Source organism: Aythya marila (genome assembly GCF_965140915.1).
Source record: "Aythya marila genome assembly, chromosome: 1".
NCBI lineage: Eukaryota > Metazoa > Chordata > Aves > Anseriformes > Anatidae > Aythya > Aythya marila.
Window position 1 is genome coordinate 91,431,059 of NC_139042.1, and position 17,294 is coordinate 91,448,352.

At 38.0% G+C, this 17,294-nt stretch overlaps 1 protein-coding gene across 1 annotated transcript; it reads right to left on the bottom strand.

Annotated features, from left to right (window-relative positions):
* Positions 1-410: 410 nt before the first annotated feature.
* Positions 411-16,953, bottom strand: PWP2 (PWP2 small subunit processome component). Its single transcript, XM_082784478.1, has 21 exons — positions 16,916-16,953; positions 16,687-16,799; positions 16,256-16,350; positions 15,831-15,930; positions 14,670-14,813; positions 14,067-14,202; positions 13,337-13,554; positions 12,593-12,736; positions 11,900-11,970; positions 11,222-11,358; positions 10,104-10,252; positions 9,318-9,465; positions 8,137-8,287; positions 7,588-7,768; positions 7,176-7,323; positions 5,958-6,066; positions 5,447-5,512; positions 4,868-5,086; positions 3,514-3,664; positions 2,470-2,544; positions 411-2,291 (listed from the first exon to the last, which is right to left on the bottom strand). Exons 1-21 carry the CDS (start codon positions 16,931-16,933, stop codon positions 2,135-2,137), a joined length of 2,730 nt encoding a protein of 909 aa, XP_082640604.1. The 5' UTR covers positions 16,934-16,953; the 3' UTR covers positions 411-2,134.
* Positions 16,954-17,294: the final 341 nt, after the last annotated feature.

Here is a 17,294-nt window from a genome sequence, read left to right on the forward strand (position 1 = left end):
GAGTCACCATCCCTGGGGGTGTTCAAGGAAACGTTGGACGTGGTGCTTAGGGACAGGGTTTAGTGGGTGACAGTGGTGGCAGGGGGATGGTTGGACCAGGTGATCTCAAAGGTCTTTCCCCACCTTAATGATTCTGTGATATAGAGCCAGCCTAATTTATTTCTAGGAGCTTCTAAAAGCTATACGCGATTTCATCTGAGAAGTAAAGTTGTATCACCAGCTCTAGGTGTTCTTCTTTGACCATAAAAGAAACATTTAACAAGCCAAGTTTCACCACTGCTTTCCACTCATCCCCAGTTTCTTGTCCTGGTAAACTACAATCAGTATTTTATAAAGCCTTTATTTTTTATGGGTGACAGTTGTTTTTCTCTTTTATTAAAGAAACCACACTACATACAAGAACAACATTCCTGTTGAAACACACAATATAAAATCAGCTGTAATTAAACCAAGATGCAAGTTTGCTAATGTGGTCACAACTAGCAACAGAAGATAAGAAAAAGGCACTTCTCTAATGCCCAGCCCCACTCCACAGGGGCAAATTGGACAAAATCTGACCTACTTGCAAGTTGTGCTGACAGGCACAAGAGTATGCCAAACTTTGGACCTACCAGACATGAAGTTTCCGTTATTTTCCCTATTGATATGGAAGAACATATTGTGAAAATTTATTCTGTGATGTGCTTCATAGAGTTTGTCTGGAGACAAACACAAGTTTTGTGTTTTGTAATGCTTAGGAAGAACTGTTATGGACTTTAAAGATCGTCTAATTCCACCCCCCCTGCCATAGGCATGGACACCACCCACCAGAGCAGGTTGGCCGAGACCCCATCCAGCCTGGCCTTGAGCACCTCCAGAGATGGGACATCCACTTCTCTTGGCAACCTGCGCCAGTGCCTCACTACCCTTATAATGAAGACTTTCCACCTAACATCTAGTTTAAATCTATCCTCTTTTAGTTTAAGGTCATTCCCCTATTATCTACCCCACTAGAGTGGCCTTCTCCACCTTCTTTGTAAAGCCCCTTTAGGTAAAGGTCACAGTGAGGTCTCCCTGGAGTCTTCTCTGCTCCAGGCTGAACAACCCCAGCTCTCAGCCTTCCTTCACAGGAGAGGTGCCTCAGCCCTCTGAGCATCTTTGTAGCCCACCTCTGGGCTTGCTCTAACAGGTCCACATCTTTCTCGTGCAGTGTGTTCACTAACAAAGTCCTGTCAGTACATGGCTTGAAAGCAACACAAACATGGATATGGTTCTTTGCATTCAGAACTTCAACATCATTATTGAGCAATTCCTGTGCCAATTCACAAAGACAGAGAAAATTGAAGTTTCAGATTTTTATGTTAATACAAACTTTTATATATTAAAAAAAAAAAGACAAGAAAGGGCTTTTATGAGAAACATTTGTAACATTCTCTTATAATTTAAGTTACACTGAGTTGAAAATTTCTAACCATATTTTTACTACAGTATAACAGATTAACTGAACTCCTGCAGAAGTTGTACAGCACAGTAACTTTGTTGCCATAATCATTATTAGGGGATATATCGTTTATCCTTATTCTTGGAACTGCATCAGGTTTGTAAGTTACAGAAACAAGAAAAATGGGTACACTTAACACTGATCAAACAACACCACATACATGTATTAAAAATCTTTTTTTTTTTTTTTTTAATGAAACAAGTTGGGTGCCATGTAGCCTTCCAGTTAAAAATTATATAAAAACATGGTCAAGAAAAGAGTCCACCTCAAAGTCTGAGGAGACTTCATGACAAATAATGCATGATACTTGATTTATATACAATGTGTTTTTAATAAAGAATCCGTTTCTTGAAGCCATTCTTCTAACTTCACTGATAAGACAAAAACGTGTTTGTATCTGAAACCAGGAACAAAAAAAAAACTTAAACCAATGCAGTCAAGCACATCATTGGTGTTATGGCCAAAGGCTACACAAAGTATACCACGGATGGCATTTCATCCTAAATTTTCCCCATTCCTGTAACTCACACGTAAACTCCATTCACACTGTTTAAAAAGAGTTAAATTATGCCACTATGAGGGCCACTCAGTCTCAGTGAATACCACTGCATAAATTCACTTTGTCTTCAGTTTTCTCCCTCCCATGAAGAGTCACTAGGAACTTAAACTGTCTTTATGACCTTCTTGCATAAGATAATCACTGTCAGACTCCGACTCTTCTTCATCTACTGATGTTTCTGCCAGACGTTTCATGCCTCGCTGTTGTGAAATGGCCAGCGCATATTTGATATTGTAGATATTCCATTCACAGCTGTAAAAATAAACAGGAACATGTTAGAAAACAGATTCCTTTTTCTCCTAAAGTATACTAATAAAGAAGACATGCTTGAGAGAAGACAGTCTTGAAACTTCAAATACTGAACTATCATCCTGCAGATTACCCCACACTGCAGGATTTGATTTAAGCTGTTAAATTTAGCAATACGTACAGCTTGGAAACATCTTCAAAGTGACGCTGGATACTTTTCTGAAGGAACTGTATCACGGGCAGCAGCTTCTGTGACCTTAAAGGCAGAAAATACACAACTTGCAGTGCGATCTATAGTTCCATGTGGCAATCTGTAACTGTTCTATATTCTCAAAATTTTAACAAGCATGCATGTTACCCTAAAATGTTTGTATTTAAAAGTCAACATGAAACAAACAAAAGCTTTTTGCTTTTGATTGTGCCAATGATTATACTCAAAATTTATTGCCAATTTTTTTTCTAATGTCCAGCTGCAACATGAAGAACTAGTTGTACTTCCTGTAATGACCACAGTTTCTTCCAAGTACTACAGTACTTTCCAAACAATTAGGAGTTTGTTTTAAACACTCTGCTTCTACAGACACAAAAGCATGAAGTTTGTTCTCATCATTTCAGTCACTCAACCAGTACCACTGCTGAGGCAAAGATAAGAGTTAGACATTGCACTGTTATTTAAACCTGCAGGACTCTGTCTCAAATAACTCCCTACCTCTCACTTGCTACCAACCTCCTCATTTGCCTAGTTTTGTTCCAAGATGTCCATAAACTCTGGAGTAAAGGTAGGCTGAACATAATTCACAGGGCAGGCACACATAGTTATGAGGAATAATGTAGGAAGGCAAAGCACAAATAAGCCACAGTACATGCCTGAATTACAAGCTAGTCTGTAAAATGCAGTCAGTACCTGCTCATTATCTTTCAGTTACATTTAACATTTATAGGAGTTTTAAAACACAGTTCAGAAGATCCTACTAACATTCTTCAAATCTTTATGCATATACAGGCTAAGAAAGCTGTGGGAAGTTTTACCTTCAATGTTCGAAAAACATAATTTATCCTTACAAACCCTATCATGCGTTCCAAATCTCATATACACTGGTTGGTAAAGTAGTTTCAAATATCGTGTATGCATCTATCCAGAATGCTAGTAATTATCAATGGAAAGCCCTAAACTGACAAGTATTTTATAATGCTTGTCAGCTTTTTGACTTTCACAAGAGCTCACCTTGTTTTTAACTTCTGTCCATGCAGCATGAGCAACTTATGAGCCCAAATAAGATAGAATTCTAAGTGACAAGATATCTCAAAGGCAGAGGCCAGGAACTCCAACACCTTCTCCACGTACAGATCTGGGAGTGATGAGCAGACAACCTCAACTGTGCAAATAAGAAAACAAAAAGTGAACAAAACGAAACAAATATATACATACACATTAGTGTTGAATTACTATTTAGAATAACATGACAGAAACTAGAAGAAAGAATTAGGAGAAGGAGAAGAGAGCAGTGTTTGGGCAACTATTTGATATTTAATATTGTATTTCAGGGCACAGCCTCTTGGGAAGCACGTTGCTCCTCCTTTGGCCTTCCAACCACTATTGTATTTAAAAGAAAGAAATCGGTTAACTTAAAATCTGTTTGGTTTGCATGATCACAGTCCTTGATAACGTGCGTATTTACATTAGTTTATGCTTTTCTCATATCATTGTGCACCTCTACATCTGGCTCTGCCTTTTAACATCCTGTTAGGCACTTCAAGACAGTAAAAATATCCTCCCTTGGCCTCCTCTCTTCCGAAGACTACACGAATGCAGTTCTCTCAGCTTCCCCTCAGCTGTCATGTACTCTGACTCTCTAGTAACATCCCAAGCCCTCCACTGGATGCTCCAGAACATCAATATCTGTCTTGTACTGGAGAGCTCAAAACTGGACACCATAACATGGTCTCACAGAAGAGACCAATCACTTCCCTCAAGATGCCGACTCCTTTCTTGATGCTACAGTCCAGTGTCCAATTGACCATCTTCATCACACAGGCATACTTGCTAAACCCCTCTAACATCAAGCACATTCTGAGAAGTGACGTCCAAAAACATTATATGAATTATACATTTATACATTATACATTTGGACCTGATCAAATTCCATGTTCAAAAGTCCCTAGGCGACCATGCAGTAGATTTGTTTTAAAACAAAATAACAAAAACAAAATAACAAAAACAAAATAACAAAAACAAAATAACAAAAACAAAATAACAAAAACAAAATAACAAAAACAAAATAACAAAAACAAAATAACAAAAACAAAATAACAAAAACAAAATAACAAAAACAAAATAACAAAAACAAAAACAAACCACACAGACCTTTTGGTGTTAACTTATGTTACAGTTTTACCAAAGATCATCCTTTCCTCTCTCACTGTCTTCAGCTACAGTAAAAAGACTCAAGTCCTGGAATATTTTAACTTCTTTATTTCTTCCTTAGAGATTAACTTTGCCCTTTACACTTCACCTTATTTGGCTTACACATCTCTGCTCACGATTAGCTCAAGTCAAATTTTATGGAAGACCCACTTACCTTCATCACTAGGTACAGCCTCTATAACCTCTTGAATTAACTTCTTTTCATTCAGCTTGAGGGCCATGATGATGGCCATAGCGTATTCCTTCTGATGCAGTGTTTTGCGTATATTGCTGGGTGTGACATCAATGTCTAGCTCAAAAGGATCAAAAATCATCCCAGAGTCCAGTGAATAGATAAGAAGACCCTCTGTGGTGGTGGCTGCCCAGCTTCGTCCTAGAAAAGAAGCAACAGTTTTTAAGAACAAAGCTGAGTCTTCTAGGACAGAAGCACAAGAGTAATGAATGACAAACAAATGACTCTTCATTGCTTACCAGATCTAAGACAGAAAATAGCGCATCACTGATGAACCTGTCAGCAATGACGATGCTTGTGAAAAATACCAGTTCAAAGTAGTATGTGCTTAAGTTTCCTAATTACCCACTGCACAAGAGACAACACTTCTAACTCATCAACATTGCAGAATATCTGAACAAACTATCTCCAAAGGCATTTGCACTTCACTGTTACTCTTCCTTTGTTCTACTCTTTTGCTTGTTTTATATGGAAGAAAAAAAAATCACCATCAATGCTCACCTGTCGGAGAGAATCGCAGGCAAGTCACTCTTATTTCTGGCTTAAAGCGTCGGTAACTCATGTCACCTACAAGAAAAGTTGAGAAGTGGTTTAATACCTCCACCAAATGTTCATAGCCTACCTATCAACTCCAACTGTGCTGTCATCATTACGCCAAAAAATGTGGAACATGTCAAAACTTGGCATTGTTAGAAGACATGGTAAGTAACAGATAGTCCCTGTCCAAGAGATCTTACAAGTTAGAATACGCTAAACGAAGTGGTAGGACTGAATTTTGCTGTGATTAGAGATCAGAGGAAAAGCAAGCAACTGAAAAATAAAATTGGGCCTCATGGGTTCCACGTTCAGCAGAATCTGGAATTCACGTTAACAAGTCTCTGTAGCCACAGAACATTCAAGTTAACCACAACACTGAGCTGGACAATCCAAAGCCTTCACAGCTGGTATCTACTCTAGAGTCAAACTGATCCACACAAGACTAGTAACAAGACAGCGAGGCCAAAAGCCATACCTCTTTTTACTCCAGGAAGAGGAATAGCAACACCATCTTCATCTCCAGCCCCTTCATCAATCAGAGCCATGCTGCCGAATTCCGTCATTTTTCTCCGATCTAGGTATTCCTGGAAAAACACACAAGTTCCATTCACTGCACTCCATCTCCTCCCAAACACCTGTTAATCCCGCAAATGCTCCATAACATTCAGGAATCATTTAGTGATTATTTCTTTGTAATTTATTCCACAAGTTCTTACAAACTCATGGAGAAGTGCAATCATTTCACAATAGCAGGCCAACCACAGGTAAGAATCAGGCTGCTTCATTCTTATGGCCTCACAACAACAAAACTTGGTTCAGACTATGGCTTGACATTATTAAATACCACTTTACGTAAGGGGGCACCACTTCCTCAAATGCAGTCCTGCTTTTCCTCCCCTTCAGCTTCCATAATCTTACTGTGCTAATATTAATGGTCATGTAATCAGCCAGTTAGAAAAAATTACGCTTAGAATGCCTCCCACCCCCAATTTTTAAACACCTTCTCCTCCAGGATTCTTTTCCAGCTGTTTCACTCCTGGTATCCTTTTAAGCTATGCTGGCACAATAAGGAGCAGCACAGAAACGAAGGCTGTTTCGTAAGCCATTGTTGTCAAAGAAACAAGTTTGGAACCACAGTCAAATATAACCTGACATGAACATTAGCATTCATCATTCCTCCAGGTGAGAAGATGTTAACAAGTCTTACTTGTGGTTTTTTTTTTCTCCCAATGTTTTTCATCATTCATTTTACTTTTAAAGGAACTTAATTTCGAGTTGAGCACTGTTCAGGAACAGCATTTGGTAAATTGCAGTGATATTTTCCCGCTCTCAACTCCTATTCTTTGCCAGCACAAGCAACTGACCCACAGGGAAAGTGAGCTTAGCACAAAACATCAGTCACTTGAACTTTCATATTATCTCATTAATTTTAAGTTAACTGCCAGTTGACTTAATTATGCTTAAAAATTCTGCTGATTTAATACAGACACACTGCCGTCTGGCAAGGTTTTAGTTAAATTTAAAGAATTATTTTTGTTTTCTAAGAAATAACTTCTCCTTACAGACCTCTGCACAAAACAAAATGAACCCATGATTAACAAAATGTTCATGAATGGCATTTAAATTAGATGTCGCACCAAAATCCAAGTTTTGGGAGTGGGATGGGGGGGGACTGACTCCTATAATCACATACCTCCATTGCATCTAGAGATAAGTTGCATGAGATCTCAAATTTTTTCATAAGAATCTGTTCTTTGACATTATATATACAGACAAATTTTGACAATCCACCTGCCAGAATAGACTGACCATCCGCTGAGTAACACAGAGTAGTAAAAGATCTGGTAAAGAAAAATAGAAAGTAGTTAATTTAATTGCCACATCTAAGCCAAAAGACAACTACAGCGTCAAGACAGAAAAATAAAGAATTCCATTGAAAAAGTGGAATCTTCATTCACATATAAAACCATTTTACTACAACCAACTACTTTTGGTACATTACAATGTATGAACAATAAACAATTTAAAACTCCAATGACTTTTCGAAATACTTCCGTAACTTTTTACGCAGTTGCAACTCAGCAACTGTTATCTCATTTACTTACTTCCCCTTGGCTGACTGTTTGGCAGTTATTTTATCAAGCTCTTTCCTTCCCATCTGAAGATCATGTCTTCCCTCAATTGAGCCAACTTGCACTGCATTTTCGTGATCCCAAAATGTTATCTGTCCATTCAGAGAAGCAACCGCAAGCTCTTTGCCATCGGGACGGAAAGCAACAACAAGAACTGCAAAGAATTAAACTAATGGTTAAAAACATGGTACAATTTTTTTTTCTGAAGAAAAAGACTATGTTTTTCCAGGAAAAACACACCCTGTATTTTTCTAGCATTTCAGCAACTACTAGAAAAAGCTAAAGATTAACAAGCGTGACAGTACTTCTCTGAACAAAATACAAATGTTTAGCTAATTATAAAAAGAGATGGTTATATAGAAGAAGGATTTCTTGCACTGTTAAAGTGCTATAGAGAACTATCTCAACTTTTTGTTTTCATTAAGAAAAAGACTTCTGTATTTGACATGTTCTGCTTTTTATTGTTGTTGCATCATTTCTGATAATATTTTTATATTTGATAAAAGATGAAATTAAAATTACCGTCTGAGTTCAACATTAGTGTCTCCTTAGTTCTCCAGCTGTCCAACATATCCCATAACTTGACCGTTTTATCCCAAGAGCCACTAGCTAGAACACACTTCACTGGGTTAAAGGCCAAACTGCTGATGGGGCCCTCATGACCTGCTAACACCTAATAAAAGAAAAGATAACGTGGAATTAGGTAAGAGAAACTGAAGTTCATACAGTCTGCATTCATCAAACCCTAAATGTAGCAACTGAACTACACCTAAGTTGTCCACGCATGCTTGTGGTAAGTTTTGGATGTGTGGAATGATCCATACCAATGACTCTCAACTTTTTATTTTCAGAAGTTAAAAAACTGAATTCACTGCAGTGCTACCATTGCATAGGCATCTATAACCACTCTTACTACTCAAATAGTGCACAGACTCTAGAGAGACTAAGACATAGGGAGCATTTATTTTCTCTTTTCCCTTCTTATCAGTAGGAGAGCAACTGTGAAAAATCAAGTCATTGAACTGAGAATTCAAGATGCCCTCCAACTGAAAACATTTAAGAAAACACACTAACAAAAACTGTGAATAAGAGTAACACAATTTTTTCAATCATGGAGCTCCTACTTCTCTCAACAGAAATCATGCAAAGGAACTAAACCCAAAACTCTGAAAATCCACTCAAGTATATGGAGAGATAGCATCAATGCTCTGCATTCGCCACCTGCACCAAATTAAATGTAAAAATTGCTGAGTTCATCTACTTGGCTGTCAGATATACAATAATGCTTAAGAACTGAAAATAGCAAATGAAATAGAAGATAGCAAAACCGTCCATGGAATCTGTATTGATCTTAGGATAGCACCTACAATTTCTTCATTTCTATGAAACATCTCTAAACAGCTAGTAATGACACTGTTACCATGTCACAGCACGGTAATACCTCAGCAATACTTGTGTTACTTCAGCAGCTAGAAAGAGCTCATGACTCAAAAATTCTGAAGAATATTTCCCACAAAAATGCAGGATAAGCTCAATGAAATAACTCAAAAGTTTCAGGAAATCGTGTTGCTTTGTTCCAGTTCTTAAATACAAACAGAAAACACTTCATTAAAGCGTATTAAAGTCCTCCAACTAATAGCAAAGTTACTTAGTATCACCATGACGTATTCTGTGTTAACTTCAAGTACGTTGTGAGTCCTTACATCTAACAACCTTCCACTCTGCATCGACCAGATGTATATTTCAAAGGAATCCTGGGAACCAGCTGACACAATCTCACCACTGGAGTCCACAGCTAAACAAGAGAACTGACTTGGTCGTGGAGAAGTAAAGGTACGGAAATTACGGTATCTGTTGTAAAAATGAAAATAAATTACAAAAAAACATTTCAGGTAGTTTTAAACATGCATTTTACACATTTTTTTAAACATAAAATTAAATTCTTTAAGTCTTTTAAGCAACCTACGGGAAAAAAATGTTTGTATAAAATGAGACCCAAACACCTCAGCATGATTCCAAGACTCAAAAAATTATTACTAATTCTGCAGAAATTACAGCCCAAAATACTCAAAACAGAAGAGCTGTCTTCTGTTACATAGTGTATGTCTATTCTTCAGATAACACAGGCTTGTTTACACATCCAGTCATGTACACAGTTGTATTTTAATGGCTCAACCACTGTAACTATGGCAAACATTGTTAGACAGGTGCCTTCCTCCTGTTCGAACAGCAAAGGCATAGAATGATCTTACTGGATTTCCAGCTTCTCTGAGTAAAGTCCTTCCAGAATTTTGTTCATAGGAACTGGATGGAATGGCAGGATTCCTTAGTTACTATCCAAGTCAGAATCAAAGACTGAACCAAGAATCAATAAAGCAACACTCACATTTGTGTAACCTGATCTTGAAACCAGCAATCAGTAGTTTGCTGCATTTTGGGATGTGAGGGCTGAAGACCAAATGCTAAACAAAAGCTTTATGGTAAGTTACCTGTGCAGATCAAAAGCCCGCACTGTTCCATCCAGGGAAGCGCTCAAAATGACATAGCCACTGGAAGTAAAAGTCACAGCAGTTACGCCGCTCGTATGGTCTGTAAAAGTGACGAAACAAAAACTGCTTGAAGTGTTCCACACTTTCACCTGCAAGAGAGACGAGAGAAGCCTTCCTATAATCTCTATTCTTCATGCAGAAAGAAAGGATTAGGCAGCAGAAGAATAAAGAAAAGTTAGCCCTGCTATTCTGCAACAGCATAAGGGACTTTCAATCCAGTTGGAAGAAATTGTATGCAAGTGAGGCATATAGAGCCACACAGCTTATCATTAGACCCCTAAAGGCAAATATACAAGGAAATCTAAGTGAAGACAATCAAAACATTTTTGAAACAAAGTTGATTTCAAATTAAAACTAGGAACTAGCAGGTCTCTTTTTCCCCCCATCAAAGCTCCTGATCGTGACAAGATACTAACTTTGTCACTTTAATGTTCTGGGGACTGATCTTCAAAATCCCATGTCATTTTTGGATTAATCTACAAAACACTCTTCAACAAAACAAAAACCAACCAACCAACCAAAAAAAAAAAAAAAACAAGTACCTGTATCTTGTACACCTAGCCTTCCATTTCAATACTATGAGATCATTTTTCTTTTAAATAGCAAGCTTCTCTAATGGTACATTGCAGAAAAATCTGTTTGGGAATTGCACTTTTAGAAGTAAGTTGAAGTAAATTTCCCATTAAAATCAATTAATAAAAGGGCATGAAGTTGGGTGACCGAAAATTTATTCATCTCCATGTACCACAGAACTACCACAAATGGACATACATTAACATTTGATGAATAAGTTTTTTTTCCTCTTACTGCAACTATATGAAAGAATAGCTGCTAAAAAACCTAAGTGATGCAATCTGCAGAGGATACCAATAATAACACATCAAAATACATATGCTGTGCAAAGGAAAATCAAAACATAAAATGAGGTCATACTTTTTGTCTCCTTGCCTTTTTTTCTTTAAGAAAGAAATATGTACTAATTATGGTTACAGAGCTTGAATTTCCATTCTATCTTTTTAAAACTGAAAATCGTATTTCAGTACTACTGTCTCACTTACTTTTCCATCCTCCCCTCCAGTTACTATGTATTGTCCATCTGGAGAATATGCTAACGAAACCATGCTGTTAAAGTGACCCTGCTGCTTCAGCACATAGGACTCACTTTGCCATTCCCATACCAGGAGCTGACCCAAACCTATAGACACAGAAGAATTAACCAGGATTATAAATCCTATGATGACAACATGCAAATGCAAGACAAAAATCACATACTTGCACCTAAAAACTGAAGAAAATAAATTTGTTGATGCAAACAGGTTCCATTATGCATAGATCAGTCCTAATAGAAGTCATTTTTCTTTTAAAAATTCGAGGTTACTTGGCTTAACATCCTCCATACTACAACCACAATGCTATTAACTCACTTTTGGTAATAAACGGATAGATGCATGCTGATAAACAGCCAAAAATCTGAAATATGCTAGGATGGAACTCTGTCTTCATGTTTACGTTTTACATTTTGCATTTTTTATCTTTGATACTGTACTTATCCCAGAATCACAAGAACTCTGAGGACAACCTGATGAGGGATACGTGCCAGACGCTATGGAAATGAGGCTATGAATTATTAGCAAAGTTTTAACATTTGGATTCAAGGACAGGCAGACTTTGGACTTGTATGCCCACGATATTCCTCATTTTTCATGACCACAGACCAAAAAAAAAAATTTACAAACCTGAACATCCAAAGGCAATCCAGTCACCAGTACAGTTGATAGAAATAGAAGCTATCCTTTGATCTGAAATACTAAAGAAAATTACCTATTATTTACATTTTCAAGCCTTATGTAATAAAATTTCAAATCTGAGAAACTAGAGGTTTTTTTCTTTTCAGGCATGATCTTGGATTACTGAATCTTCTGTATCACTGTAACATCAGAAGCAGCATATACACTGTCTCTTTTGTTATACTCAGTAACATTAAACGGGCAATATTGCCTTATTTCTAATAAAGACAGAATATCAATATCCCAAACAAAGACGTACTTGCTAGTAACAGAGTAAAACTGAATTCAAGAAAGTAAACCTGTTTTTTGGTGTTTGCTTTTTGTTTCTTTTATACACAGAAATAATGCATTCTTTAGCTAGCATCATACAGCAATGGAAAAATATTGTTATTTTTCAAACTAGAGACAATTTATAGATCATTTTCAATATGCAGACCTTTCTTCTTTTCCAGGTATCAACTGTATTTGCTACGCATATTCTTCTATTCTGATACTCCTCCTTCACTACTAAAGACGGTGTTTTCTCAACCAAAGAAGGAAACAAAGAACCACACCAAACCAACCAAAAACAAACAAAACAAAAAAATAACACAGACCTTATTCCCAAACCAAATCAACCAACCACAACCCCATTCACCTCACCTCAAGGAATGGATTAGATTGAAATCTGGAAGCTCATGGAGGTGAAAGACTCCAGAAGCAAAACCGGTGACCAAGAGGTGTGTTTTCTTGTGATAAGCTGCAGATGTCAGGTTATTAAAATCTCCCTCTTTATTGAAAAAATACCTGGGCATCAAAGAAATAAGAGAAGCAAACTGAATACAAAATAAAAGTATGACGTTATAGTTGCATTGCAATGTAGGTCAAGTATTTTGAAAATATCCTATAATAAAACTCAAGAGCACTATTTCTAGAATTTTTATGTATATATTTATATACTACAAAAAACGTACTTTATATAGTTCGTAAAAAGCTAATTCTCTTCCCTTCCTTTTTCTGAATGTTTACAACTGCTACAGTAATCTTGTAAGAAGTGACACCACAGTGATACCACATACAATAAAAGAGAAGAATGTTAACATATGAACTGATGATCTCCTTACTTTTTTTTTTTTTTTTTTTTGGGGGGGATTTCAAATATTAAAACATATGCCATATTTCTTACACTAATCAAATAATACTGACCTGTTATTCTGAAGGTATCACCTTTCATGCAGTCAAGGTAAGGCAACGAACATTCTACTGAAACTATTTATTATGGGATTTAAAGTAAATTGCTAAATCCTGAGCAGAGTTTTACATTACTGAGTGAATAAATGGTGAAAAAAGACCAATGTGGTAGACTCCCAGAAAAATTCTGCCTTTGGAAAACTGAAAATCACTTACTTTGCAACACGTGAATATTTAACTTTCTCTCTAATCTCCTGTTCATTTGGATGGGCTTTTCCATGAATTTCTTCACCCTTAGATTCCTCAAGAAACTCTTCATCTTCTTTTATTCTGTTCTTTTTCCTATCTTCTTTAGGAGGCATGGGCTTCAAACCATCAAGCTCTGTATCACACTGCCACACACAAAGAGCTCCATCCTGGCTAACTGTGTACAGCTAGAATAAATAAACGTATGATTATTATTTAACAGATGTTTTGAAATCTGCTACCCTGTTAGAATTGACTACAGAATTGCAGAAGGGATAACAAGTCTGCACTCCATCACTGGAATTATATTTTACTTAGCCCTCTAGCAATCCAGATGATTAGGTTTGGAAAATTCAATTGTCCTGAGAAAGCGGTGATTTACTCTACACTGCCTTCAGAATATTGTGGGAAAGACCAAAGGCAATTTTATTACCAGTTCGAGTTACAGCTGATTATTCTCTTCATATTTAAAATTGTAACTTCTGGGGGGAGCGATTTTAAATAACTTACTCTCCTTTTACCATTTACTTCCTGAAACATTCAATGAATTGTAAACTCATGGCTGATGAGCTGAGGCACTACCCACATATTTTAAAAATTCTGAGCTATCAAAAAAGTCAGCATCTTTATCTACAGCTAAGACTCTACCTCAGCTTTTTTAATATTAAAATTCAACAATGTAGTGTCATTATGTACATACATCTAGACTGTTCTCTTCAAAAAAGCAGGCTACTATTACATCCTTATGTCCTCCAAGTGAGTAATAGATCAGGTTTGCCCATCGTTCTGCTCCAAACACCCACGTAGACATGTCCTTGCTTCCCACTGCAAAACATCTACAAAAGAAAAGGCAATTTGAGCTAGTTAGCTAGTTTGCAAGACTAGTCAGTGGGCGGAGAAAATTCTGCATGGCAAGACAACAGTCACCACTTAAACAGCAATTTTAGATATGAGGGTTGCAAACTTAAGTTAGTAACTCTAGCAAAGATATATGAGATTAAATATATTCAAAAGCTCAACAGTGTTCATACTTGCAAGACGCATTTCTTTTATGGATAACTAGGCATTTTCAAGCAAGAATGAATTGCTATTCCCTAATGCACGTCTATTTCGTACTTTCTAGTCTGCTTAGCTACAGTATTTATAGCATATATATTATGCTATATATGTATATAGCGTTCAGTTAAAGTATAAATAAAATTTTAAAGCTAGTAAATACTTCAGAGCAAAGAAAGTAGACTGTTACATGCATACAGTGTTAACAACGGAAGCAGGCGAACAGTGCTTTAGCTTAACAACTCACTTGGAATCATCAGTCCAGTCAATACAAGTTGTTTCATCATATGGACCATAATATGTTTTGTCCAGAACAAATGCATTAAATTCTCGTTTCTTTCCAGGAGCATGGTACATAAGAGCAACATTGTCTTTTGTAATCACAAATTTTCTGTCATACAGGGGAAAAAAAAAAGCAGAATTGCACACAAAGCTGTTAAAGTACATGATTTTTTCAGTACAGACTGCAATGTAACAAAACACTATAATGTTAAAAAGGTTTCCATGTTACTCAAGTGATAAATACAGAGCACTTCGGAATCAAAACCAAAAAAAAAAAAATAAAATTATTTCTACGTAGCTATTATCCCTCAACTTCGAGAACAGGTATGTTAAGAGACAGAGAACATTTGGAAAAAAAAACAGTCAAGTTGAATAATGAAACTTTTATTCATTAGTTCTCACACAGGAAGGTAAAGTTCAAACATCCAAAATAAGATGTTTTATTTCAACCTCTCTTCACCTCCATATGTTGGTCACTTTCACAAACACAATGCATCTGTATCCCTGTTACACATTTCTTTTAATGTTGCCCTGTAGCCAGTGTAACAGCCAGAACTGTGACTGCAACTTCCAAGCAAAAACTCATTCACAATCACATTAAGTTAATCAAACTGAGAAATGACACCAAAAGGGAAGCCTGTACTTTTTTTTTTTCTCTCTCCCTTCTGACAACTCTCACATTCATGTCACAATTTGGCTCAGTAACCATAGAGTTAAAATGAGATATGAAAAAAAGCACTATGTTACCAAAGGAGACAACAAACCCAAGTTAGCACCAGAACTGCACCATGAGTGCCCTGGTGTGACTCTGCAGCACTGACCGTTCCCCATGTGGGCTCTTTAACCCTCCCTAAAATATGGAAGGACAGCAAGATTCACAGAGAAATTTCTGTTTCTAAAAGTTCCACCATAGACAACATCTGTTACGGGCACCTTCCCAAGCTTTGCTTTTCCTTTTCTTTTTCCAGTTCAACTTTATCAGTAAAGTGGTCCTGGTACAGCTCAAAATCTCTTCTGTGTTAACTAACAAGTATCATTTCCTGATTGATCAGAATGTTTTAATAATTACAAGTACTGCATGGAGTAATTCTGTTATTTAATTCTGAAGTACATGCATTTTACTTACTTGCCATCAGGAGAAAAGGAGACACTGTGCACTGGCTTGTGAAAATGGAACTGATGTATCACAGATTTACCAACCAAACTGACAAGCAAGGCAGCTCCCTCTGTGAGGGCAGAAAAAGAAGAAACATAGAAATTATCCAATCACCAAAGAAAACATAACCCTAGAACACTTAGGGTTTTCTTCCTATTCAAAAAAAGTACTTCAGAAACTTTTGAAGACAGCAAGTACAATGATGTATAAAGAAAAATAAAACTTAATAGCTACTTTTAAAAACGCTAAGTTCTGTAAATTAAGTTACCTTCTGCCAAAATTCTGATTTAATTTTTAATGCAGAGCACTTCTGATTTAAGGTCGAATGCCTACTTTTCAGAGAGTATTTTTACTTCATTTTTTTAATGAAAGAAATAACTTGTTTGTGCAAGTACCTTCATCAACCAGTATGGCAAGACTTCCATCTGGAGACAGCCCCACACACACGATGTTGTGCCGTGTAGCTAACGGGAGCGTTTCACATTTATTACTGCAATAAAATGACAAAACAGCGAACTGAGTGCAAGAATGGGGAAACGTCAGTCATCACTGGTATCAATGAAATATGGTTTGACGCCTGCATTAGAGCTGCTGAAACAATTTTGATGCAAACCCCTCCGGGGTTGCTGCAGTTACTTGATAAGACACCAAGGATGCAAGAGGCTCCTGAGCAGACTCCCAGTTTAACAAGCACCAGCCCCAACTCTGCCACATAGGAAAATGCTGGTGATGTTCTAGGCCGTGTTATGTGTTTATAGACGGTACAAGACAGAAGCCCTGAGGAAAGCTAAGCCCCTGAAGCGGAGGCAAACCGCAGCTGGCTCACTTCTTCAGGTCGAAGAGGGAGATCCTGTTCCCCACGGGGCTGACGAGGCTGCTGCCATCGCGGGTGAAGCTGAGGTTGCCGCGGCGGTAGACGGTGCCCAGCAGGCCGGAGAACTGCAAGGAGGAGGGAAAAAGAAGGAGCCGGAGAGGGCAGCGGTTAGAGCCGAGGCACGCAGCGGCCTGAGGGAGGGAGGGAAAGAAGGAGGGGGGCGGCCGCTGCGGGCACTCACCCGGTAGGCGAACTTCATGGCGGGCTCCGCGTGTAATGGCCGGCGGCCCGCGCATGCGGCCGAGGGGGCGGGCGGGCCACAAGATGGAGGCGGGTCCACAAGATGGAGGCGGGCCCGCAGCCCGCACCTCCCTTTTCTCCTCCCGGATATCCCCCTCAGGGAGCACAGCCCCAAGGCTGAAGGGTTGGGAGCCCACGCGAGTTTGGTTTCCCCGCGTGTAAGCTAGCGCCAGGCTGGCTGAACCCCACAGAGCAGCAGCCCTAAAGGGGAGCCCTGCCCGTGCCTGACGCAAGGCTCGCGAATCCCCCTATTTATTTAACTATTTTGTCGTAGCTTTGGCTAGACTAAAAGGAGGCACAGCAGCAGAGAAGGTGGATTT

Coding starts and splice junctions, on each gene's coding strand:
- PWP2 (XM_082784478.1), bottom strand. Junction 9,466..10,103: donor CGGGCTTTTGATCTGCACAG/GTAACTTACCAT, acceptor TTTTTACAACAG/ATACCGTAATTTCCGTACCT. Junction 7,324..7,587: donor AAACAGTCAGCCAAGGGGAA/GTAAGTAAATGA, acceptor TTTCTTTACCAG/ATCTTTTACTACTCTGTGTT.